Below are 25,823 nucleotides of genomic sequence, written 5' to 3'. Positions count from 1 at the left end.
CACACACTCGGGCGAAGGCTGATCCTGAAATATTATATTTGGTCTTCGCGGCCTTCCATGTGGTCCCCAGTAACTTCAGACTCGTGGTTACGCGCCTGGTCGCATGGCGTGGTGTTCACCAAATACCTGGCATAATCACACGGTGTCTAGACGACTGTGTGTATGTAATGTGCATGCATGGTCACCACGACTGAATGGCCCACATGGCCAGTTCCACATAGCGCGAAGTTATCGGTGCTGACCGCAGTTAACCCCCGAGTTAATCGGAACGAGGCGCGCGGCGATAGGGGCTCGGCTCACCGGTGTGTTTGAGGGGCGATAGTGCTCCGCCAGTGGACAGACGGCCGGCTGGGTCAACACTGGACTGGCGGGGTGGTCGGCTGGCAAACTGGTGACAAACTGGCCTGACGGGGCGGGGGTGGTGAGGGGAGGGGAGGGAGGGGAGACCTCACACCCGGCTATCGGCTGCCCCATGAGCCGCGTTACTGATGTAGCTGTCGTGCTAGCATGTTCTCAACTTTTGGAGTTGAAGCGTTATCTTTACAAGCATCGCATTTGAACCATGACCGGTCTCTCGTTAGAGCTCCCCTCGCAGTCTTAGCGGTGTCCTATCGGCGGCCCCATCCGCGGAGTCAGTGGCCGACCTGTGACCTTTCCCCCACCCGCATCCACCCCGCGGTGACCCGCCTCCCGCCGGGTCCTCCCGCAGTGACCCGTCCTGTGACGCTCCCGTCCCTCTGTCTGCGGAGGGTGCCCGGTCCGTTACTCCCTCCCTCCCCTGCGCCGCTCCGCCAGTAACCGGAGCCGAGCCGCCTTTTTGAGCGCGGCCCGCCACTGGCCCGGTGTTTACTGGTGGCGACCGGACAGCGCTTCTTCGGGCGTCAACAGAGGGGGTGCCGGCGCCCGAAATACCGCCCCTCCCGCACCGGTGCTCCAGGGGCAATGGCCGTCCAGGCTGGCCGCTCGGCGCCGCGGGGCACTGACCGGACCGATGAGTGGAGATGAGCGGAGGCTGCTGGGGGGAGGGTGCCGCCGGCAGTGCCACCGGGCAACGGTAGTGCCCCGACCTACCCTCTGTCGGGCAAGGAAGTCAGGACCGGAACAAGGTGTCTGGAAGTGTGCTCCATTAAACGGGGAAGGTATATTCAGAGTATACCATTTCAAGTAGTCGCACGCTATTAAACAAAAAAGCTTGCATATTTACTCCTATATATCAGTTATGACATGAAGTTGCCGACACTGCCTTATTAACAGCGCATCAAATTATTCAAAATATCGCGCAATACTCCTGACTTTATTCGTTGCCAAGTCGGTGATGCCAGTCGGTGTTGCTCTCAAAGCGAGCTGGTAAGTCTCTGCTGCATGTCACCCCTCCTTTGCGTTCCATCCAGCAGCACCTTCACCTGTCCCTGGGGATGGCCGGCAGCCAAGGAATGCCCTTTCATGCTCCCGATCCTCCCTCGGGCCATTTACAAACGCCACGATCCGTCGGACAATCAGTCTTTGCCGTCCGGTGCGGGGGGCGGCTCCGGTCGCGCGTGGGAGTCGTCGAGGGGACCGTCGCGTTCGACGACATACGGGCACACGGAATTAGGGGGTCAGCCCACCAGCCGGTGACCCCACGTCGAGGTCAGGGGTCACCGGGGGGCGCCTGGGAACGGGACGCGCCGCAGGAAGTTCACCCGAGGGGAGATTCGTCTGGGGATTTGCCCTGGGGGTGGGGGCTATCGGTAAATGGCGGCTCCCCATTCCATTCCAATGTCACCGGAGGGGTGTGGGGCTGTGGGAAATGTCCGGTAACAGCATGCCTGTGGCAAGAGTGATGACTGAAGAAGATTCCTCTCAGGTAGCCCTCAGATTTGGCAATTCTGCGTAGTACATACATGGATGCTGGCATACGCCATGTTTTCAAGGCAATACATCACTTATTACATGCATATTGCATAATGCATGATTAGTGGTTGATCAGTGATCATGCATCAGGAAGATGCACTTTATATGAAAAGGTAAACAAATATTTGCATGGAACTCAAAAACTGATTAAAAACGAAGCTAAAATTACACCATTTGAAAGTTTAAACATTGAACTCAAAGAAAAATGACCAAGTGTGACTTTTTATCAGGCAGCTTTTAAAGGTCACGAGATGTCATGCAGCTTTCCCATGGTCATACGCATAGCAGAATCCAATTTAGACGGCTCCCCCTTCCCCCTCAAAAACCACTCCTCGATTCTTTGTGTCTGACATACGCATCAGCATTGCGCGGAATTAGTAACAAAATAAGGAATCGATATTTGTGTAACAGCTCAAAACATGCAAAATTTAAACGTTTAAATGACACCACATGTGTGGCGTTTGTTTCAATTTTGACACTCGTTCCGTCACTGTGCTGTGTCTCCAGGACACAATCGGAAGAGACTGCATCAACATTCGACAGCAACGTTAGAGGCATCAACGGATCCACATCAGCACCTCATGATGATTTCCAGCCATCACCTCATGATGGTCTCCCATCACCGCCGCCGCCGCCACCGCCTCCTCTGTGCCGCCGGCGCCGTTCCCGGGAGGCGGATGACGCTGTCAGCAGCGGCCGGCTACCGTCACCGTCGCGTCGCCGACGGTCGACAGGGCGGCACGTCCGACGCCCTGCGGCAAAAACGCCGCAGGCACCTCCGGCAGCACGTGAGAACGGCCGCGCGCGGCCCGCGCCGCCGTCGCCGCCGCGTCGGTCTCGGTGCGGCCGTCTTCGTCGCTTCCGGCGCGCTCCTGAGAACGGCGCCGCCGGCAGGAAGGGCCGGGTCAGCACGGTATGCCCGCGGGCTGAGTGATCCGGCCCGAGATGGGCCGACGGAGGCGGGGAGGAGTGGAGGAGCGGGCGGTGAGATGAGCGTCAGCACCCAGGCTGGGTCGGTAGGAGCTGCTGAGATGGGAGATGCGACCATAAAAGCTGTGAAGTGTGAACAAAGGAAGCTGTTGCTAACGGGAGCTGCGGACTATAAGGAAGCTTCAGTTGATCGGAGGTGTAGAAAGCTGTAAGTAAGCGATAGGAGCTCTAACTAAAAAGGAGCTTTTAGTGTTCGGTTCTTATTTCATGCTTCAAAATATGTCGTTATTGAAAAGGGAAAGGTCAAAATATTATTGGCAACGTATGATTTCCTTGTTGCTCTGAAAAAACTGATTGCAGGTACCTGAGGTATGTAGTACCTTAGCTAGAATTGATTAGACACTGTGTAGCAAGATGCCATCAAGTGTCTACGTTTGCGGTTCAAGTTTCACACTTCCCCTCAAGTCCATCGGGTTGACGCCATCCAGATGACCCCTCCTCATCCGACAGTACTCCCTCATCAGTACCCCTCTGCCCGCGGTCGGCAGTCGGCCGGCGCTCCTCTTCAGAAACCACTGTCCAGCGCGGCAGGAGGGCTGACCACACTCCCCCGTCTCCTCTCCCCTCCGAACCCAATAAATAGTCCTCTAACCGGGCCTAACCGCGCCTGTCCGGACACAATTAGTCCGGTGCTCGGCCGCTCTCGAGTGGTGGTCATTAAACGGCGCTCCTGCGGCGACGGCGGCGCGCCGCCGGTCACCTCTGCCGTCAATACAGCTCCGGTGGCCGGACGGGATTTATGACCGGGTCCCCCTGGGAACCGGAGGGACGCTCAGACCCAGACGGGAGCCGACACCAGCGGGGGAAGGAGGAAGGGGGAGGGGTGACACCGGACGGCAGCCGCAGGTGCTGTCTGAAAGGTGCGCCGATCCTGCGCCCCGGCGAATTTCACTGGTGTGACGGTTAGAATCATTAGTTTGGTGAGGACTGAATAGGTGGGTCGTTTGGGTAGGTGGTGGGGAATCGTTTGAGAAATGCTCTGTATAATTATCTCCCCTTAATGTCATTGACAAACAAACTAGGAATATATCAAATACAAATGATGTAAATGTGCACTTTTCTTTGGGCTAAAAAGAAGTTCGAAGCCATCATCATGATAATAGTGAACACTTGTCCTAGTTACCGTCAAATACAGTCACATTCTTTATTCATTTCATTTTAACAAAAATACTCAAACGAGTGTCTTATGTAGCTCATTATATTTTTTTTTTTTTACCTAATAGAACGTCAATATAAACCGAGACAGAATATAAAAGTCCCATTCTAGTTCTGACTCACCAGCCACAGCTAGCCTCGTTATGAAGATCTCCAATTGTTGTCGGGCATAGTGAAATCATTAAACATAACAGTTAACACTGTCCTAAACAAATACTCCACGCAATAGTCGATATCGCCTAAATCTTAAATAATTACGAGCATGATTTCGTTACTCCATGGGACCCTCAAGCCCAAGCCAGCTAGCTGTCACGATATCTATTTAGTTTTGTTTTCGACTGAACCCTGCAGCTTTTTAGAGGTAAAACCATTAAAGACGCATGGAATGACAGAATATTACACGATTGATAAGATGAAGACATTGGACGGATTATAATTATACCACCGATCGGTGCGCTGCACATCTGCAGGGGCTGAGCTGGTCTTAGTAAAGTAATCTTGGAGCTGGTCCCTGTTGGACTTGGGACTGGTGTGTCATGCTGAAACACGCGGTGGGTCAGACAAACGGTTACCCCAATAGGATGTGACCCAGACCCTATGTAAGCTGCCCTCACCGACTGTTCAGTTGGGCTAACCGTCTGCTCGGAAAAGGGAACTAGGTATGGCCACTGGTCAATGATGGAGATGGGTGGGTCCTACTCCTAGGGATAAAAGGAACGTATATGCTCGTTTGTGTTTAATTACTCCGTCTAAAATCTGTGAATTACTACATAGAGCAACGTCCCGATAGTGCTCGAGCGTCATACGGGTCCAAGCCCAGGCGGTCAGTGCACGGGTCTGCTCAGTGCTGCCACCTGTACAAGCTGCTCAGGTCTTCGCCCTGCCACCTACATTCTGGAAACTCTGAAGAATCAATAGAAATGACAGGCTACCTCGAACTTACGACGGCCTGAATTAGCATAAACTTCTTTGTCATTCTCTAAAAATACAAGAACACAATTTAGTTCATCAACTACCGCATTTTTAGCTAAAAACCATCGATCCGAAACGGTAAAAAGCTCTTACAACAAAATCTGCTAGCGACACCTAGAGTCAATGGGAAGGAGCGCAGCGCCTCTGGCGGCAGGATAACAAGAGTTGCGTGTCTGGTCCGAGCATCACCGATCACTATCCGTTAACCCTCGCACGACCAGGCCATTTCTCATAACACGAACGACCAGGGGGGGGGGGTTGTTACGACCCCCCTGGCGTTTCGAAACGGAAGGTCGTAGAGCTTAGCGGAAAAAAACAACGGATTGCTCTCAACGAGATCTCGCGATTGGTGGTATATTTTTTGGTCCTAGGTCAACATTTGACCTACTTATGACCGGTCAAAGGTCAAATTTTCCGAAAAAATCAAACTTTTTCAACTTTCCGCGGCGATTGCGGCAAAACGGTGGGAGATATCGACTTGAAACCTTCACTATCGTGTTCCTTGATCAATTCTCTATCGTTTGGTATGTATTTCGCTTCCCTAGCTCTAAAAATGGCGCGTTGGGAGCGCCGGAAGTCGGCAAGGTCACAGTCGGCGGCAGAAATTCGAAAAATCAAAATTTAAATTTTTGAAATCTGATTGTATTTTTGGATTTGGGAGGTCCATTTGCTCCCTATAGAAGCTAATATTGCTGCATATTCCCATTGAGGTGACAAGAATTAGCAAAATAGTGGTTCGGGCGCTTTTCAAAAATAGTACCGGACGCTGTTCCTCTTGTGACGTCATAGCTCCGTGACCTGACCTGACCCGGTCAATTTTCTTGCACCACACGATAGCCACTGCTTGCCCCAACATGCATGGGAAGTTTCATCATGATCCATCAAACAATGTGGGTATCACCGGCAGAAAACCTAGGAATTCGGCGCACACGTTTGGTAACTGTCGGCCGGAGGCTGTACCTCTTATGACGTCATAACTCCGTGACCTGACATGACCCGATCAATTTTTTTCGGCAAAAGATGCGCAAAGGCTGCCCCAGAGGATATTGAAAATTTCAGCCCGCTACGACAAGCCGTTTAGCGTGCACTTCGAAAAAACCTCAGGGGGGGGGTTGATACAACCCCCCTAGGCGTTCTAGGGTTAAATATTGAAAGAAGTTTAGTTTCTCTATGTAGCTCGCCATCTGCAATCTGAAACTTAACACATTTCCATCGGTTGAGTGCCGTAGGTATCGAATCTGTCGAGCCCCAGGCCAACAAAAGTCGAGACAAATAAAGATTAGAGCATTGCTGGTCAGTGGCCAAACATTCCTCGGACCTAACTTCACTGGGATCGATCTATTTGACAGAGGTGATCCATGCGAATTCGGTAAAACGCGCGTTTTATATTCAACATTGTATGTGTGGGTAGAATCAGACATAAAAAAGTGATTGCCTCTAAAGCAACAAAGCTTTTTTTCGTCAGAGACCGCTCGATTAAAGACCGTTCAAGTTTCTCAAATGTATATTGGTGACGATGGTCGGGATGATTATAGGTACATGAAACCACAATGTGAAGTAGGACTGGACATTGAGCAATGAATGAGCTATTCGTCGTAATCTAACATTCTTATTTGTACAGCCACAGTATTGCAACTAATGACACTTGACGTTGGAACTAGTGATGTCAATTACAGAAAATCTGAATACCGATACCAAAGCAAATCCCAATATAAATCGTAAGGAAATACCGTTACCGAACCAGCTTAATAACATGAGGGAAATACCGACTATTTACCAATTTCTCAGCCTCTTACACATTAGTGAGACTCATAATACCAACAAAATACCAAGTACATTAGGAATTAGGATTGAAATACCAAATACCAAGTTGATATAGGTTTGGTATCGGTATACCAAAAAGTTGGTATCCGATTGACATCTCTAGTTTGAACTCGCAACTACAAACTATCACAAATCGAGTTAGCTTTTTATCTGCCGTTTGGGCACATCAATAGCAATGTGCCAGCCTGTCGCCTGTTCAACATGTGGCTAAGCATTTATTTAAACAAGTGGCTATGTTTTAGCGAACAGTGAAAGTGAGGCTATCACAATATGAGATCCATTTGTTCAAATATCACATGGCTACTGCAGATCACATGGACTATGGGGAGATTTTCGACTCTAACAGATGGCATAGACTCACACTCGAAAATCTAACAGACGTCATAGATGATGAAGTCCAGCACTTTACATATAGTGGATCACGTGGTTCGTTTCTAACAGATCACATTTTGACAGACCCGTATTCGCCCTGTAACAGCCCGACTCTCACAAATTGCGCAGCATCAGACCTCACAAAGCACTCGATCCCGGCACATCGTGGGCACATCTTTGCCCTAGCATTCTAGAATCCTATGGAAATGCTAGGATCCTAGCATTTCCTCACACCATCTCAGTGGCCCCACGCTGGCTCGTATGATCCCACACTGCAGCCCAGCTCTTTGCAAGGGAAGAACGATCTCTTCAGAACACCACAGTAGAAGACCAGGTAGGTCCCGAGCGGCTGATCCTGATGCGAGGCACCCTCGGCGGCACCCGGGCCTTCAGCGACCTCAGTTGAGCGGTGTGCATCAGGGAGCTGAGACTCCAGCTCGAGCTGCTGCGATGGTCACCACTGGGGCGCCGAACGGGGCTGGCGGGAGCGCGGCTGCCCCCGATGGGGGTGACAGAAGCGGGGGAAGGTCTGGTAGGCTGGGCACGCGCCTTCTCCACTGGATCTGCTGCAAAGGAACACCAACGCGACGGTTAGAAAATAGTGTTGTGATGTGACACAGGTTGAGCAACTTTTAGACGTTTATTCTTCCCCAAAACATTCTACCAATCAAAGGGACAGCTTATTATCATTACCGTGAAAATCACACGCAACTTGGCTATTTAACTGACCTATGTATTGAGCTAAAACAAAGCTGTAAAAGCATTTATAGAGAGTGAATTAATTATAAATATTACCGTCGTAATACTGCATATATAGGTATGTATAAAACACATGTAATTTGCGAAGAATCGGAAAATGCAGTTTCCACGCCGACAGACTAGAAAATGACAACATTTTTTTCAAATGAAACAACCGAAATAGCTCAAAACAATAAAAGTGAAGTCATTGGGTCTGTTCCAGTCGCACCTCCTAACACCTCTAAACTCCTCCGAGAGCAAGATAGAGGAGGTTGGAGGAGGGCGCTCCTTGGCTTTGTAGGAGCTAGAGCTGCTACTGGAACAGGAAAACAATCTTGGAGGAGTTTAGAGGTGTTAGGAAGTGCAACTGGAACAGACCCAATGTGCCGACCAACTCACTTTTCGTTTATTGTGCTAGCTAGTGAAATTAAGGTAATTAAATGATCTAGTAAGACGAAAAGCTTAACAGAGTCACGAAAAATTATATGATGAGCACTTATCGGCATGGGCCACAAACATGAATTCATGTAACTAGCGCACGGCTCACCTTTGAACGCCGACAAGAGATCGCAGTCGATGGTCCCATACCCAGGACTCGGCAGAAGCGACGACATGTCCTCAGTCCTTTCACCCATCAGCTCCGACATTTTCAGACTCTGGAAGGAAGCCTCTGTTAGTATATTTGGTTCAAAGTTATTTTACACCATATCTACTGCGCTATAATTGCTCTAATTAATTAAGTGTGCAGAATGGGCACTTCAAGAAAAGGCTTCAAGGCATAATCTATGGAATAAAGTTATACAACGCATGCTACTCGGCCATTTTGAGGCGAAAATTGCGTAATTCAGAAGCTTGTCTGTACCTATAATCTGAAGTTCGAAGCATCTGCGAACATTGACCATCAAATTTCGACAAGGAAAACGAATACTGGAATAGGTATTAATTCCTGCCTCCTGAAAACCATTAAACTTCTGAGAAAAGAATGCGCAAATTCAAATTGCAGACTATGGAGTTTACTTTTCTCATTTTTCATAAAACGATCTTTTAAACAGTGTTCGTGGTTGATACTCGAACGCATGACGGGTATTGTATCGCATTTGTGCTTCACAACACGCCAATTCGAAAGCGCAAGTAAAGTTGAGATTCAAAAGGTATTCTTACCTGTTCGAAGTCCTGCAGCTCAGCGAACATCTCCTGGACCGAGAAATCCATGCTGTGTGGACGGAAGAAGCTGAAGACGTTGGAGGTTGGCCGAAGATCAAGCAGAGCGCAATTGAAGGGCAGACCGAAGGAGATTGCCGCGCTTGTCGAGCAGACTGAGAGCGGCTGGGGCTCTTGTAGAGCAGACTGAGAGCGGCTGAGGCTCTAGTAGAGCAGACTGAGAGCGGCTGAGGCTCTTGTAGAGCAGACTGAAGGCCGCTGGGGCTCTTGTAGAGCACACTGAAGCGCTCGCAGGGCGGCTGAAGTCGGCTGAAGAGCGGCAACAAGACGTCCTGCTTCTTCCACGGCACGCACACAACTGACTGCAGCGTCCTCCGCACGTGCTGACATTTCGTCACTTTTCACCCTTGCCCCCTGTCTGGGCCCGGCCAGAGGGGCCGCGTCCCGCTGAGAAGCGATAACGCTGGCACGGAGTCTTAGGCCACCACACACTGAGAAAGGGGGCCGCTGCCGCCGGTCTCAAAGAGAGGGATTAGTAAGGAGGCTGAGGGTCTTGACTGAGTGACAGGGGATGCAGGTCAGCGGTGCCTGCAGGGAATTAGGGTACCGGCCACCGGGTGGGAACGACATGTAATCCGACACTGGGTCACCCATCCAATTATAAATTACCTGAGTCAATTTACCGACTTAGAAGAAATGTAACGATGGAACCGTCCTAATGGCCGTATTTAGCATGTAAGTGACGACGCCCATAGCCTTATCGGAATGCACCGATACTAAATCAGTTTCACAAATGTGGAATATCATGGCCATCCGTTCTCCGAGCACATAAATATTGTCATGGTCTTGTGTCTATATCATATGTGAGTCGAGTGTATCGGGGGTCGGCGGCGGAGCGGTCCTCTCTTGCGCCCGGTGTGGGTCCCTTCACCGCTCTCACCGTCTCCGCGGGACTGCCGCCACCAGCGTCTTGGCTGGGCTGGCTCGGCCGTATAGCTGGGCCATGTGAAATGTGCATTGTGCAGAAATGTAGGCGCTGGCGAGCGGGTTTCTGCCTTTCGTGTGGCGCGTGTCTGAGTTGTGGAGAACTAAGTTCTATATCTGTTATGAAGGCAGAAGCCACTGTTGCTGTTTACTTGAAACTGAATGAGGAAAGGATAATCGAGTAAGTCAGACCAGCCTGGCATGCTATTGAATGTCCTGGGCTGCATTAGGGTCGGTGGTGGGCCGCTTATCATTTGAACATCCCTGCATCTGAAATGCATCAATCATGCATCTGAAACATATCGTTCAAAAAATCAAACAATGTCAAACATTCCTTGAACACGATGCTATACTCAGTCGTTTGTAAATGAATTCGACACGCATGTATCTATACGCAAATCCGACTAACATCACATGCTCGTTAACAGACACGTATTTACACAACTTAAATATTGGAACTAACACAATGCCTATGAGATCTTCACCACTGCAGTTCTTTAACAGATTGACGCCTAAAAGACGCTATAGGTATCCGTCATGTGACAAATTACCGTTCGCTGACCGACATCTGGTCAGTCCGGCGCCTAAATACCCCACCGGCGCTGTCGCCTATCCTCCGACCCTGGACCTCCTTACAAATCCCTCACTTTGAGGCCGGTGACGGTGCGTCTCTCCCTCACAGCGGGGGATTTTTGACCACCCCTATCTGCGTTATCGCTCGGCATCGGGACCCGACCCCCTTCCGTGTACCAGTGGTCGATCCTGTCAGGTACGGGGTTGATTGGGGTGTTAGCGGGCGTGAGAAGGGATTTAAGAAGCCAGGTCGGTCTACTGGTTAATTGCTGTTACGATTCAAAAATGGTATCAGAGGGAGGGCTAGAATTTACCGACACATGACTGGGCACGCACACGTATGCAAAGTAATGCGTGCATTCATTAGCGATCAGTGAATTGCATAGATACAAACCGCAAAAAGCTCAAATTTCTTAGAAAACGAACGACTGTTGTACGCTTCTAGCTGCCCGTGTTAGTGGAATTTCCTTTGAAAAGGATGAGCAAGGGTCTACTCCAATGTACGGGCTGATTCAAAGCTATACAGAACCATGCAAATTTATTACGCTCAAGCAAAACCATGCACAATTTACTAAGCCAGCATTAGTCAAATAATTCATATGGGCCGTTTTCACGACGGAACTTTCGCAGAGGAACTTATTTGATACCTAAAAAGTACCTACCCTTAGAGGCCTTAACATCCCTCAAACTGAAATATTTTATGTTCAAAATAATTTTAGAAGTTTAAATCCGGGCATTTTTTGCCCTCAAATCACTTATTTATTTACAAACACAGCAATTTTTTGTTCTAGTAGCCCACCTTTCGACTATGAGGTATTAAATCAGCGTGGCAACTTGCTCCCTCTTTGCTCCCTCGGGTATCTAATTCCGGAATTCTTAAAAACAAGGAAAGTATATATCGAGTTCTCTTTTATACCTATTCAGTTATGTTTTAATGGTGATTAAAATATGACAAATTTTTTAATTACATTTCATACAAGAAAACACGCAAAACAATGAAACAAAAATAACTACGGCAGATAATTACCTTCAGGTATCTAATTCCGACCAATCAGCACCTCAGTAGGATATGACGTCATACAAGAATGGTGGTGAGGGCCGTTTGCAGTCCCGGCCGGTAGGTCACGTGACCGCCGGGCGCCTCGGGTCACGCGGCGGTCGGGAGTCGGACGCGGGGCTTGGTCGCGGGCGGACGCGCGGGGCATCATGCTTTGCTTTGCTTGCTTTGTCAACTTCATATAACTTACTATCGCATTCGTGTGAAAGCCAAACACTGCTCAGTGCCCTTAGAAATTGAGTTTTGGAAAGCTCAAGTTCCTATAGCTCCTCAGGTCGGCAACTTTTGAAGCCTCATCTGAACCCATGTGAAAAAACGAGGGTAAGGAACCTTGTGTTGCTTTTTCTTTTACCGTCATAATTATCTCAAACCATCACAATTTTGAGTTGCCACATTGTCTGCTTCACTACATTCGTGTAAAACTTGGGTGAAGGCTGGTGGCTCAAAGAAAGGTGAAGATATTTCTTTAAGTGCCTAATCCGTGAAATTGAAATATCCCGGCTTTACAAATCTACACTTTTCATTTTCTCCACGATACATTTATTAAAATTGTTTAAATTTTATCTACATTTGTTAAAATCGGGGCTTTGGTTTTGTGTAAACTAGATCATAAAGTTTACTATAGTTTTGTGTAACCTGATGGCTGAAGAAAATAGTAATTTTGCTAAAATGATGTGTGGAAATTTGTTGCTTTCCAAATCAAATTACTCATACCTATATTTCATTCAAAATTAGGAGGCATTATTACTGTTTTTTCTTGTAACATGAACTGAGTTTGGGTACGGTACTCCGGAAACGTTGTGGAACTTTAAGCTAGCTAGAGCAGTTTCCATAAAAATTGTTAAGATAGTTGACATGGCTTGTTGACAACTCTTTTGCTGTTTCTAAAAAAGTGAAAAAAAATATTTTCCTGCATTAAGCACACAAGGCATGTTATTCTCATAAGCTATCGAATGTGTGTGTGTGTTTTTTTAAGCTGTTTTTTTTAAAGCTTTTAAGCTGTAACTTCAGTTACTTCACTTTAGAACATATTGCCCAGAATGCGTCACTGATCATGAGCTGGTATATCATATCATATGTAGCAAATACATAAATGATCGTGTCATGAATACATAAAAGTGTGTCATGAATTTTTGTGCATGCTTCTGGATCATCTGTAATTACATCAAAGGCTCGGCTCAAGAGTGTCCTGCCGACCAGCTTATGCCCAACCCTTTCTGTCCGCAGAACGTCGCCTGCGACTCCCGCACACCGTTTGCCCCGGCCGTCCGTACTGGTCTTCGCGCTGCGAGCCGCGCTGGAGTTCGCGGCGGCGTCGTGGAGCTCCCATCGGGACGGCGTGTGATGCCCGCGTCGAGCTTATAAGCCGTGAGCTTCGATTGGCGGCTCACGCGGTCACCAGCTGTATGTACAGCCTCGGCCCCGACGACTCCGCTAATGGCCGAGACCGGCATACCCCCGGCATGGGTCCGCTGTCCGGCGCAGCGCTGGCCGCCCGCATGCTATGCTACTTTTGGCTGTATCGCTGCCCAGCGGGAGCGCGCTCCACGCTGCGGAAGAGGTACACGTTGCGACCCGACTGAGGACTGCAACCGGATGGTGACACGTCGGCCTCTGCGCCCTGGCCGGGGCAGGCGTGACCGACGTCACAGTGGAGGAACGCCCAAACAAGACCAGCCCACCGTCGGAGCAGCATGGAAATATCATGTTCTGCCTGGACGTCGGGCCCGGCGGCCGCAGTGCACCTGCACACGTGCGGAGAGGGGCGCTGGAGGCTACTCTGGAGCTTCTGCCATTCTGCGGCGCGACTGCTGGCAAAACGGCGGCGATTGAGGCGGTTGGGAACAGCTGCAGCAATGGTGATGGCGGTGATGGCGACATGGCGGTTTGGGACTTCATCTCAGCGCGGCCGCCGCCCAGGCGCCGCTGCGCCCGGCTGCTCAGCCACCTACCGGATGGCGGGGTGGCCCTTACGGCCCTCACGCCCGTTCGATCTGCGGCCACGTTGTGGGGTGGCGGTCGCGGGGTTAGCGGCGTTGGACTTCGTCCTTTATCCAGACTGCACCGTACCATCTGAACGGATGGATCTGCCAAGAAAGATGACATCCAAGGCGGCTATGAGGCGATCACAAAGCTTCACCAAGAGCTTCTCCTTCATGGGGCCGGCCGGCCGTTAAGTCGCAACACCGGCTGCCGAGTGCCAACAGCTGCGTGCGCTGGCGCCGACGCGTTGTGGGCCGCGCTGCTGACGCCCAAGCTGCGATATCAACCATCTATGAATAAGTGGCAGCGGTGGCGGCTTGTCAGTTGTTAACGTGCCTTAACAGACGTTGCGAATAGCCCGCGTTGGAATCGCATGGTTGGGAACACAACGCAAGTAAAAATGGGCTTCCTTGATGAACCTACTTTTTAAGCATTGTAGCCTTTGTAATTTTGGATGTTTTGCTGTAGATATTATTTTCTACATATATACTATATAGGCACTCACGTGCTTTAAATCGCGCAATGCAATTGAACCATGGTAAAGACAATGATAAATGAACTGAGAGCTGACATGCCCCATGCTTTGTGTGTGTATGTGTGTGTGTTTTTTTTTTTTTTTGGCGAGTCGATAAAAGTGGTTTTGGACACTGGATGAGTTTTTAGGGGTGTGGTGAGGGCCGAGGGGGGATGTAATTCCACAGACCTTCTGTCAGATTCACTAATGCAGTAGGTCTGTGCGGTGTTTAGTTATCGGAGCATTCTTTGAAAGTCGTGAATAGGGCCACCGAGTACCTAAAGCCGTGATATTCCCCCACAAAAACTTATTTTAAATAACCGGGGATAGGTACATGAGCAGAGTAAATGCTATTACGAACGCCTATCACAATGCTGAGCGAATAGGAAAATCCACAGATGGAGAATTGTGCCGCGTTACGGGTGCTCGGGCGCAGCCAATCCACCGTTACCCCAGCGGTGACCTTGACCCGCATCGTCTGTCTCGGCTCCAAAGCCAAACCGGCGTGGAATTGGGAGCGTTCGAGCACTCATGGTCCAGCGCAATTCTCCACCTAAATCCATTCCTGATACACATTTGCTTGCTCATAGTCATGTAACCCCGGTAAATTCGCCCAACTTTCATATTGGTCGCTCCATAGACAGATGGCCACAGAGATCAACTTAAAAGGCCATTGTTGCATTCATTTAGTGGAGATCATTAAAGAGCCGTGACAGGCCACAAGTCGCGTGACATCATACGTGTAACGACCAATGACGTCGGCCTGCAAAACCCAATGGAAGCGGCTAGCAGCGTGCAATAAAACAGGGCGCTGCTTTCTAAATGTCTGTCGTGCGCCATAAATGAATATATCTTTTGTAGTGTGGCAACTCAGTATCTTTTTTTAACTATTGTACTAGTATTTAATAATTTCATAATTTTATAATTGTGCTTACGCTTTATGTTGATGTTAGTGATAAATCCTTAGATAAAGTAAATCGATGTGATATTTAATAGAAAAATAGCAAACTAACGCGCCATTCATTCGAAAGCTGGTAAACCTACTAAAAAGAACTACTAAAATTCCTGAGGAACCAAAGGATTATATTGGTATCAAATAGATGCCTGCTATTCCGTCGTGAAAACGGCCATGTTTAAACAATGCCGCGCAAAATTTAAAACGTTCTGACAAAAACTTTCCCATGTCCACATCCTCCAAAAAATGACCCCTCCCCTGTTCCGCCTCACACGAAGATGACCGGATCGTCCCATGGCCCTGTCAACAGTCGAGTCCAAACGGATCGCCCGCCGTTGACTTTGAGCGCCCACACCAACCGCCTGAGGCGATCATCCTGCGGGCACGGTGGGCGGCGCCCTGATGCAATCATCGAGGACCCACTTATCCCCGTGGGTGTACCTGTGGAACAAGTGTCAACCAATCAGCGGTATCATAAAACTGAGACCGGTGTTGCATCAGGGTAAAGAGAAGAGACGTACCGCCTAACTACGCCACGCGCGCAGCTGGACGTATTTTGTCGTGAAATCTAGAGTCTGATGAAAATGTTTCGACTTTATCGTGCGTAGGGGGTGCTATTTATTCCAAATCGCATCAGCTCTTCTGCATACAATGCAGGATGCAGGAGAAATGCTCGAAATATGCACGCATTCGTGGGCGATCAGTGATGCACATAAGAACTTTGGCAAATGGCAGATAAGTTCTTATCTGCCAAAGTTTTTCGCTTATCTATGAGCACTGAACACGTGGAGAAAGTTCTTTTCATCATGGATCCTGTATCTATTCCGCTTCATGGCCGATTGTGAAACAAGGTACTGGGCTGTCAAGATAAACACTTCGGTGGCAAAGCCTTCGTTGTTTATGCGCCCACTTCATGCCCATTTTTTTGCCACACTTCACACCCACAAAAACTACCCTTTCAGCATTCCTGCCATCGACAAGCCTCCCATAACATCTTCGTTTATGCTCCGACAACAACATACATGCATCACATGCTGTGCGTTACCATAAAAGCGATACATTGTGCTGTTTCACATGGACTGCTCGTCAGCTGGCGCAGATTACTGTCTGGCTCATGAGCCGTGCTGCTTATCACCTGTTGTTGCTGCACCATTAGTTCCCCTAACACAGCGCGCTCCCCGTCTCTGGGGAGCCGAGCTCCCTCCCGGGCACCCAACGAACGTCTCGGGACCGCCGCCGTCGCCGCCGCCGCCGCCGTCGCCGCCGCCACCACCGCCGCCGCTCCATTCATTCGCCGCCGATGACGTCCGGCGCCGCGCGGCACCGCGGAGGCGGCGGATGACGGCGGATGACGGCGCGGGCCGGCCGACGGCAGCTGGGCCACCATCGATCTCGATGCTCGGAGTGTTCTGCCGCGCTCTGCCCGCCGCTCGGCCGGCGCGTCGGTCTCGACTCGGCCGGCGCGTCGGTCTCGACTCGACCGGTGGTCAGTCGGCGGCGCGGCGCGGCGCTGACCCGTCGGCGGTCGCGGTCGTCGGACGGGACCGTGCGCCACGGGGTGCGGTGAGGTCAGAGCGACTGACAGACGACAGACGGTGCCCGGCGGAGATTATAATCACGGCGCCGGACGGGAGGACAGTGGTGCCGGGGCGGTTGTGAAGTCTGGTCGACCCTGCAGACTGGTGAGAACGAGGAAACTGGAACCGCTGAAATCTGGTACCGCTGTGTAGACGAACTGGTGGACTGGCCTAGTTTCCAGAGGCTTGTTAGAGACCGACACCACCAAAACCGGGATCCTGGCGGTAGCGAACGAGCTGTGGGGGAAGGAGACACTCGGCACGTCAGGTATGGAAATCTAATCGGTGATTTTTGTTAAGAAAATCCCGATTTTCAGCCGTTGTGAGTTGATCTTTTTTTCAAAAGCTCTTGTCAATCGAGGTTCCAGAAGCGCCTAGCATTTCAATTTTCAACAACTGACGAATGAAAATAATTGAATTATGCCATGCATAAACAAAATTAGAAAAATACTAACAACTTGAAATAAAAAGGGAACGCATGGTAATGATGAATAGACAAACATTAAACAATAAAGTTCAGGATCTATGAAATAAAAGAATAGCAAATTTAGAACATAAGAAATTGAACTTGAGACTGAATATGTGAAAAAGTTATTTCCTTTTTTTGTATGTAGAACATGTGCTTTGAATCTCAAAAGCATCGCGACAGAACCCTAATATGCTGACCCTGCTACGATGCCAATAAAGGTACATCCGTTCATTCTAATGAGGCAGCTCCAGACAATATGTGTGTTGATATTTGTAAGCCTGAAGGTCGTGTACACAGGCGTGTCTTCTAACAAGCTCGTAAGTTTAAGTATCCTTTAATGGGTCGTGATTCTGCATAATTAGCCTGCTTCAAAAGACTCTTAACCCTCGCATGTGTAGGGGGGGGGGTCGGATGGACCCCCCCCCCATGGTTTTTCGCGAATAACTCGCGTAAAAAGCCGCCGATCGCGACGAAACTTTCAGTACCCTCGCATTGATCAATTTGACACCTACCCTGAAAATTTCATGACCCTGACCCAAATGACCTTTGACCTGTGACCTCTTTTCCGAGACCATGTTTGGCCGGAATCGCGATTCGGCGTACGTCGGCTCGCATTAGCCGCGCGTTTGCAAGCTTTTCGTGGTTTCAAACGTTCAAACATGTGATTTGATGTTGCTCCCATGCATTAGGGTGGGTGTCAAGGTCACCTGAAGGTCAGGTCAGGTCATTGACCTTTGGTGACCTCGGGTGACCTCGGTTCACTTTTTCGAGTTTTACATGTTTATAGGCTAGTTTTTGGAGCTGAATTCGAATTTGGCAACCATTTGAACATTTACGAAGTAGTTTTGGTGCCTTCGTAACATGTTACGAAGCTGTCAGAGGCGGTTGACACGTACTACGAATACCCGTCACGACGCCTACTGATTGACCTGACCTGACCTGACCCGACCTGGTCTAAATGCTTAAAGACATCATCTGTGATCAAAACTAACACGATATTCGTGATCAGCACCCCGAAAAACCCCTAAGCAGCCACACTTTACGACTTTCTAATAGGTCCCGATTTTCCCGACTTTGGGTCATTGACCTGACCTGGAAGGTCAACCAATGATCTAGGACCTTAAAATTGGGTATCATCGGCTTCCTCTCGTCACGGGCAACACGCTCGTTTTTTCCGCGAAGCTCTAGCTCGATCAGGGGCCAAACGGCAAGGGGGGGTCCAACCGACCCCCCCCCCTACACATTAGAAGCTGGAAAACGCCGCACACATGCGAGGGTTAAGTCTCTTCTTATTCAGGAGAAGAGCATAACAAGCTAAGGGGCACTGTTGCTGTTGTCGGGTGAACATGTAAAAGGAAGAACAGGCTTCTCATTAGAGTTCTGCGCGGCTGCAATTTTTTACAACCTAGCCGCCCCGCAGTCGCCCACAGCCGTGCAAACTGCATGGACAGCCAGCCGTGGGTGCTTTTAATGAAATAAAACCAAATCATGTTCAAAGGCGGCGGAACGGGGAGGGCACCGAGGCACCGTGCCCTCCTTTGATTTTGGCATTTTAACATTACCCCTACGGGCGTTGCATGGAAAGAATGGGACCAAAAGTCGACAGTGCCCCCCCCCCCTTCATTGAAGGTGTTCCGCAGCTACTGAAATCATGATATATAATTAGCTGTTTTTGTTTAAACAAAAAACATAAGCATATTGCAATCATAGAGATCTTATATACATGTATATAAGATCTCTATGATTGCAATGGCCTTAAGATTTTCAAGCTCATGATGCATACCCACATAAACTTGCGAGGGGCTAAGGAAGATACATGAACAGAAAACGATGAATCAGAATAGAAGCACCGTAGAAATCTAGAGCTAAATCATGTATGGCTGGGAGACAGAACAACAGAACTGGTACTTCTTTACATAATCAATGCTATGGATTCTGGAACTAGAGCAATGAAACTGTCAAGCAGTGATTGTCTTGAAAGTTGAAGCTCTTGCTTCTTTGCTTACCTCACGTATTTTCTGGGTTGTGATATGCTAGGCTTGAAGCTACCTACTGAACGCCGAGGTCATCATTTGATTGTGCATTTCCCGGAACTTTATAGATGTGCTTCAATCTGATTAATTAAACAAATCGGGTCTTAGTAATATGCATTTAAATACAAAACAAATAATTTTAATATCACATAAAATAGACCGAACACACAAAATATCAAATAAATCACTTAACAAAATACCAAATATTGTCACCACCATTGTAGGTATGTATGTTAAGTAACGGGTGTCTACTCGTACTAAATAATGAGGAAAAGTTTAAAAGATTGTATATCGGGTATTTCGCAACTTAGCTAATCGAAAACATAAACCTAGAAAACTCCCATATTGATCCTGCGGCACTTTTGTTGCCCTTTCTCTGATCCTGATGTCGTCAGGCTAGTATGTGGAGAGTTCCCATCAAGTACCGTGTGTTATGGTTGCGTCACATCAAACAACACCTTAATTGATGGTCTCATATAGGTCAATTAGCAAGCAAACAGCGCGTTCATCAAATTTGGAAACATAAAAGGTCATGTCAAAAGTACATTCGTGAAACCTCTAGTTTCATTAGCTGAGATGAATTGAGAACTTCCGATTGTCCCTTTTGACAAGTTGTATGAAGGACAACTGTCCTCCCTCCTCTGTCCCTCCCTCCCTCTCTATCATCTCCCTCCCTCTCTCTCTCTCTCTCTCTCTCTCTCTCTCTCTCTCTCTCTCTCTCTCTCTCTCTCTCTCTCTCTCTCTCTCTCTCTCTCTCTCTCTCTCTTTCGCTTTTCTCTAAAAATACCTATATTTATTTTATTTCATCGATTATTGCGTATGTTGAGGTCAATGAAATAATAATTAGCAAGGGCTTACAACATGCCTTTATGGCGGTGTATAGTTCCGTTTTCATCACAACTTTGAAAGCATATTTCTATTCACATGGCCACAAGTCCGATCAGCCCTCAGGCGCCAAATGGTTCTAATTAGCAGCCGATAAGCCCGGCAGTGACCGCCCGCGATACACGGACAGCAGTGGCGGAGTGCCAGCGCAGCCGTTCTCCCTCACACGCACCGCTAATCACAGTCCGATGGGGGCGGGATGGTGCGTCCTCCCCACCGCCCTTGGCGCCCGGAACTGGCCGGCCCGGCGCCCGCTGCCAGCGGCGGCCACTGCCCCGTGTTCTGCCGCCCAGCCAGACGAATGGGGCGGCGGCGGTCGACCGTCGCCCTCGACCATCGCCGCCGGGACATCCATCCCAGCTGGCCAGCCGCCAGCAGCCGCCGGGACGCCACGCTCAACTCGCCGGCTCGCGCGCCGCGCCGCGTCTTGGCGTATCGATTGCTGGAGGTTTGGGAGCGGGCTGGTGCGGGCTCGGCGGACCATCCGGCGGCTCGCAAACCTCTGCCGGTCGCGGCGCGGCCTCCCCAGTGCGCCGTGGTGCCGATAAAGCTGTTTGGAAGGCAGCCGGCGGCGGGGGAGTGCCGCTATAATCCCTCCCAATGGAGACCGATGATGAGATGACGGCACAGCTCGTGCAGCTGCTCCGTAGCGCCGGCCGTGGCAGCGCGGCGGCCTGATCACGTATATTTACTTCGGCGAGGGACGAAAATAGAGCGACTCCTTCAGCACTCAGTAACGGGGGCCCTCGGCACCTGAATATACGTGTACCAGCTGATCGGCGAAATATCATGGTCTAGATGACCAGGATCTGCGTTCGATGGTATGGCTTACCAGCCCGGTTCTAGCCAGTGCAGGGCCTGTGGTCTGGCTGAAGAAGACCTGTGGTCTGGCCGAAAAGGGCCTGCGGTCCGGACTGACCAGTGACCAGTGACGCCGTTAGTCTTTTCACCCAGGGCCTGTGATTGAATACCAGATGACCGATGCGCATTGCGCAGTTCGTCAGCCACCGAGACGGAGAGCCGCCGACTGGCTCCGCTCATTTACGGCCCGCTGGAGCGAGAGGAGTCCACTGTAGTTAGGTGAGCCACCAGGGAGGGCGTCATGTGTAATGGCACAGAAGACGTAGTGATCATGTGTAAAAGCCCACGATGTTCCCAATGGGTCTCTAGTGACTAGATAGATAAGTGAGCTGCATTCTGTGCAAGCTGACGGGTGAAAACTCTATCGTTCACTCAAACGTATATATGTATTGTTATACACATTGCGGAGTGCTTCGCATGGTACTAAAAACCGCAGTTCTTGCGCTGTTTATGTTCAATTTTGCGAGATCGGTGTCGCAAAGAACAAATGTGAGCCACTAACGTTTGAGCTGAAACGATGCCATGTGAATATCACGCACATTACGCAGAAAAACTTGACAGGTGGGGCATTCCACGATAGATCGTACCACTTTTTTTTCAATTTGACACCCTCATCTCTCGGAATTTGACGAGAATTGGTCTCAGGGGTAATCAGGGGCTCTGAATCTACCTGTAACAATTTCAGGCTTATCAGATAAGTATTTTTTGAGTTATGGTGTATAACATTTTTTGGATCTTGCTTTGCAGCGCCAAGTTTGGCGGACTGTAACTCTAAGACGGATTATTCAAATGCCAAATGTTATATAACATTAAACTTGCACTAAAACAGAGATTAATATGTATTTTTGAAATTTCGAAAAATGCGCTATTTTTGATATATGACATATCGAGTTTTCTTTCATTTGTATTTTTTGGACTTTGGGACCAAATTTTTTTGAATCTTTATTTCATTGAAAAAATATTTGGCTCATTGTTAACAAATATGCAAAAAATTAGGAAAGTGTTCTTTCTATAAATGTATTTATTTTACGTCACGATAACGGTTTCGAATAGTGATTTCGGGAGGGGAGCTTACAAATGGCGTGGTAAAGCTGCCTAGTGACATCACGGGTTACTGAAATTTCAATTGAAGTCTGAGTCATCTGAAAAAAAGTGAAAAGAGGGTTCATCCAACCCTCTTTCCTATAAGCGCGAGGGTGAAAAAGGCTATTTGGTTCTGACATTGTTTTGGACGCCAACGACCATAGCTGTCCGAGATGAAAGTTACAGGACGCATACATGGTGTCCTCCAGAGGTCTCACAACTTGTATATCTGGGAATTTTTAAGGTTACGTGAGGTCAGATCGGTCACGTGACATCACTGTTATAAGTCAATTGGGAAATATAAAAAACTGTTATTTTGGCGCCGAGAATGATCTAAAACTATCCCACGTACGTGGTATCATGATTTCATGCAATTCTTGCAAAGTCCAATGCTTTTCTTTTGCTTTGGTAACCTTGCGTGACGTCATTGATGACGTCACTAGGGTCGTACGAGTTTTTCGTCAATAACTCCCGATAAAATGGAGCTAGAGAGTCGGGAAAGCCACCAATGGACTCGGGAAGACCTTCCGAATCGAATGATATGCCATATGATACCCTTTGCCTAGCTCCGTGACCTTAGGGGCTCTGACCTGACCTTGACCCGAGGTCAACTACTTAAGTTGACCTCACCCTAGCAAAAAGTATACCATTCGATCCACCTGAGCTAGGCGAACACAATGATGCCAAAATCGCGGCTCTTCGGCCATTTTTTGCGAAGTTATTTACTAAACTCGAACCCGTAACTTCAGTCACTTGACCTGACCCCAGACGCTACCGGTTAACCTGAGACCTTAAAATCGGGTACCAATCGCTGCGACTTGTTACCGCAAACACGCTCGTTTTTTCCGCGAGGCTTTAGCTCTATTAGAAGCGAAACGGCGTGCTGGGGTCGTATCAACCCCTCCGAAACCCATTTTGTTTGCGGGAAAATAGGGATTTTATAGAAAGAACACCTTTCTAATTTTTTGCATGCCAATTTGCAATGACATGAAGTTTATTTTGAAAAAAATAAAAATGTGAAAAATTTTGGTCCCAAAGGTCATTAGAGGCAAATGAAAAAAGATTAAGGTTTTCGCTCAACAATTAAAATTTTTCTTTTGGAATTTTTTAATGGTAATATTAATTTTTGATTCATCGCAAGCTTAGTGTTGCTTACTGTTTGTTGGTAGCTTAACCCGTTCTTGAGTTATAGGCCATCAAACTCACCGTTACAAACCGAAGTTAAAAAAATGTAATGCAATATAACTCAAAAAGTTTTGATCTGAGAAGTCTGATATTTTGTCAGGCGTCTTTGGGGCCTATGATTACCCCTAGGACGGATTTTCATTAAAATCTGAGAGATGAGGGTGACGGGCGTGGTACGATCTGTCGTGGAATGCCCCAGGTGTTACTTTGCCGAACTGGCGGGTAGACTCACAATTTTCAACCTTGGATATTTGTCACATTTTCATTTAATTGCTACATCATCCAGTCAAGTGGTCTGCAACCCTGCAATGCAGCATCCATGTGCAATAACTTTTGTTTTTATTCATCCGTCTTTGAGACGACCGTCGGCCGGCCGGACAGCCGTCGACGCCGTAGACCGAGGCGCAATCCATTAGGTGCTGTTTGCTGGGAACACAGTGAGTACGGCAGGGGCGTCAGACCGAGAGAGACCGACGATCGGTAGGTGGCGGGACGGCCGGCGGAGCGACGGACCGACGGACGCGTGCGGGCGGTAGGGGTAGGGAGGGAGGTGGACGGAAATGAAGCAGAAGAAGAAGGAGAGAGAGAGAGAGAGGGGGAGGGGGAAGAGGGAGAGAAAGAGAGAGAGAGAAGAGAATGTGCAATGGTAAAGAACAACTACACAACCACACACAACAACTAGTTACTAGCAGATAAAAGGGAAAACGAGTGCAAATGCAGGAAGGAAAGGAGGACGACAAGAGATCACGGAGGGACAGAAAAAGAAAGACGCCGAGGATTGAAGAGGTATAGAGCATGCACTTGAGAGATGAAAGACATGGATAGGTGCGAGAACAAAACATAAAAAGACACGAAAAAATACGTGATGAAAGTAGATGAGACCAGAGAGAAAGAAAGTCAAAAGATGTAAGTGAAAGGAGTCTGAAAAATATCCACCGTAAGACGAGAGCATAAGCCAGCTTCTATGTAAATAAAATACAAAAGAAGAAACCATAGGAAGGCTCATGCAAGCTAGAGCACACACAGGAGCTGTAATTCCAGCTGGCGGTTTTCACGGCTGTCTCGTCGCCATGAAATGTAATCTGGACGGGCGCGGAGTGGAGGCCGGCCACCACAGCCGAGGCACGTGGCCCCTGTGGACGCCCCCGGCCCCATAAGGAATGGGGATTGTTCTGTCAGCTCCCGGCGCCGGCTGGGAATAGATGGCGCCCAGCAGCGTCCACTGACGGCCAGAAACATGTAAAGACGAGGTCGAGAATCCGGCTCACGGCCTGGACAAACCGCTCCGGCCTTCGTCACCGCGGTAATTTTCACACGACGGACAAACTCTTACTGTTAGTCAGGTGGTGTGGTGTGTTTTGTCAGAATCTTGAGAGTGAATGGAAATTGTGAGGAACTGAAAGCGATTGGAAGCAGGGAAACAGTAAGTTACCGCTTAGTGCTTTTAGGTTGCTGCATATCAAGCTCCGTCCCAAAGCAAATTACAATCCTGAAAATAGCGAGAAATGACTTGAACGTCCAGGCTACTTATTCAAGCTACTTATCAACATCCCATCGCACACACTTATACTAACTCTCGAGAAATTGAACACTTGTCCAACTGACCGGAAAGCGAGAGGAAAAAACAAATCTGTTAAAAGTGGTGGGCGGTGGCGCGTTACGGTGCGTGTCAGTGTGTCAGCTGACCTGTCAGCATGGGGACGGGCTGCGTGTCAGACCTGTCAGCCGGCTGTCATCCCCCGGACCGCTCCCGGCCCCCTACCCCACACATCTAGTCTTTCAGCGATCGGTGCGTTAGCATATAGGGAATGATGAGAGTGGACGAGTCCGGCCTGCAGTGCTCAGGACTGGAATGGAAAATTGAAGTACTCATTGTAGTTTCCGACACTATTCCATTGGGACTGGTAGGTATGTTTTTGGCATATGCGTATGTGCGGTTGATAAACATACATACACATTTGGTGCACATGGATTCATGAATGTTTTACACACAATTTGGAATCTGCAATTCGAAGGAATCGACACTCGAAGCGACCGCCACGTAACGTTTCGGCTCTATCGTGTGATGCTGTACCGCAAGGCTGAATGGTAATGCGGCGCAGTCTACCCTGTCGCACAGCCGCAGCAGCCACCGCGAGCTCGAACAGAGAGAGCGGATGGTTTCAACTTCCAATATTATTTTTTGCATTACTGGGTTGTTGGCATAGTTCTCCGCCCCTTTCTGCTACTTTGCCTTTGAGTCTTCACGAACGTTTATGGCGTGCATAGCCCCTGGTCCCTGGAACTTACAATTAACCAACTGCGTGAGGTTTCATCGGAGACTCACTAACACCCACCTGTCGCACTCCCCCTCCCTCTCTCCCCCGGTCATCACTCCCTGATACGGGCCATCAGGCGGGCTCGCACGCACCTCGTCAAAGCTGACAACGGCGGCTGACACAGCGCTACGACAGTATGACGGGTCGTGACAGCGACCAGAGGGCCACGCCCTTCCGGTCGGAACACTTCCGGGTTACTCTCTCCTCTCTCTCTCTCTCTCTCTCTCTCTCTCTCTCTCTC

At 49.0% G+C, this 25,823-nt stretch overlaps 1 protein-coding gene across 1 annotated transcript; it reads right to left on the bottom strand.

Moving 5' to 3' along the window:
* Positions 1 to 7,457: 7,457 nt before the first annotated feature.
* On the bottom strand, positions 7,458 to 9,428 carry LOC122372761. Its single transcript, XM_043350316.1, has 3 exons — positions 9,106 to 9,428; positions 8,492 to 8,600; positions 7,458 to 7,772 (listed from the first exon to the last, which is right to left on the bottom strand). The coding sequence occupies exons 1-3, from the start codon at positions 9,154 to 9,156 to the stop codon at positions 7,516 to 7,518; spliced, it is 417 nt and encodes a 138-aa protein (XP_043206251.1). The 5' UTR covers positions 9,157 to 9,428; the 3' UTR covers positions 7,458 to 7,515.
* Positions 9,429 to 25,823: the final 16,395 nt, after the last annotated feature.

This window comes from Amphibalanus amphitrite, unplaced genomic scaffold, assembly GCF_019059575.1.
Source record: "Amphibalanus amphitrite isolate SeventyFive unplaced genomic scaffold, NRLGWU_Aamphi_draft 001397F_arrow, whole genome shotgun sequence".
Taxonomy (NCBI): Eukaryota; Metazoa; Arthropoda; class Thecostraca; order Balanomorpha; family Balanidae; genus Amphibalanus; species Amphibalanus amphitrite.
Note: the sequence above shows the minus strand (reverse complement) of the source record. Positions and strands in the feature narration are given on the sequence as shown.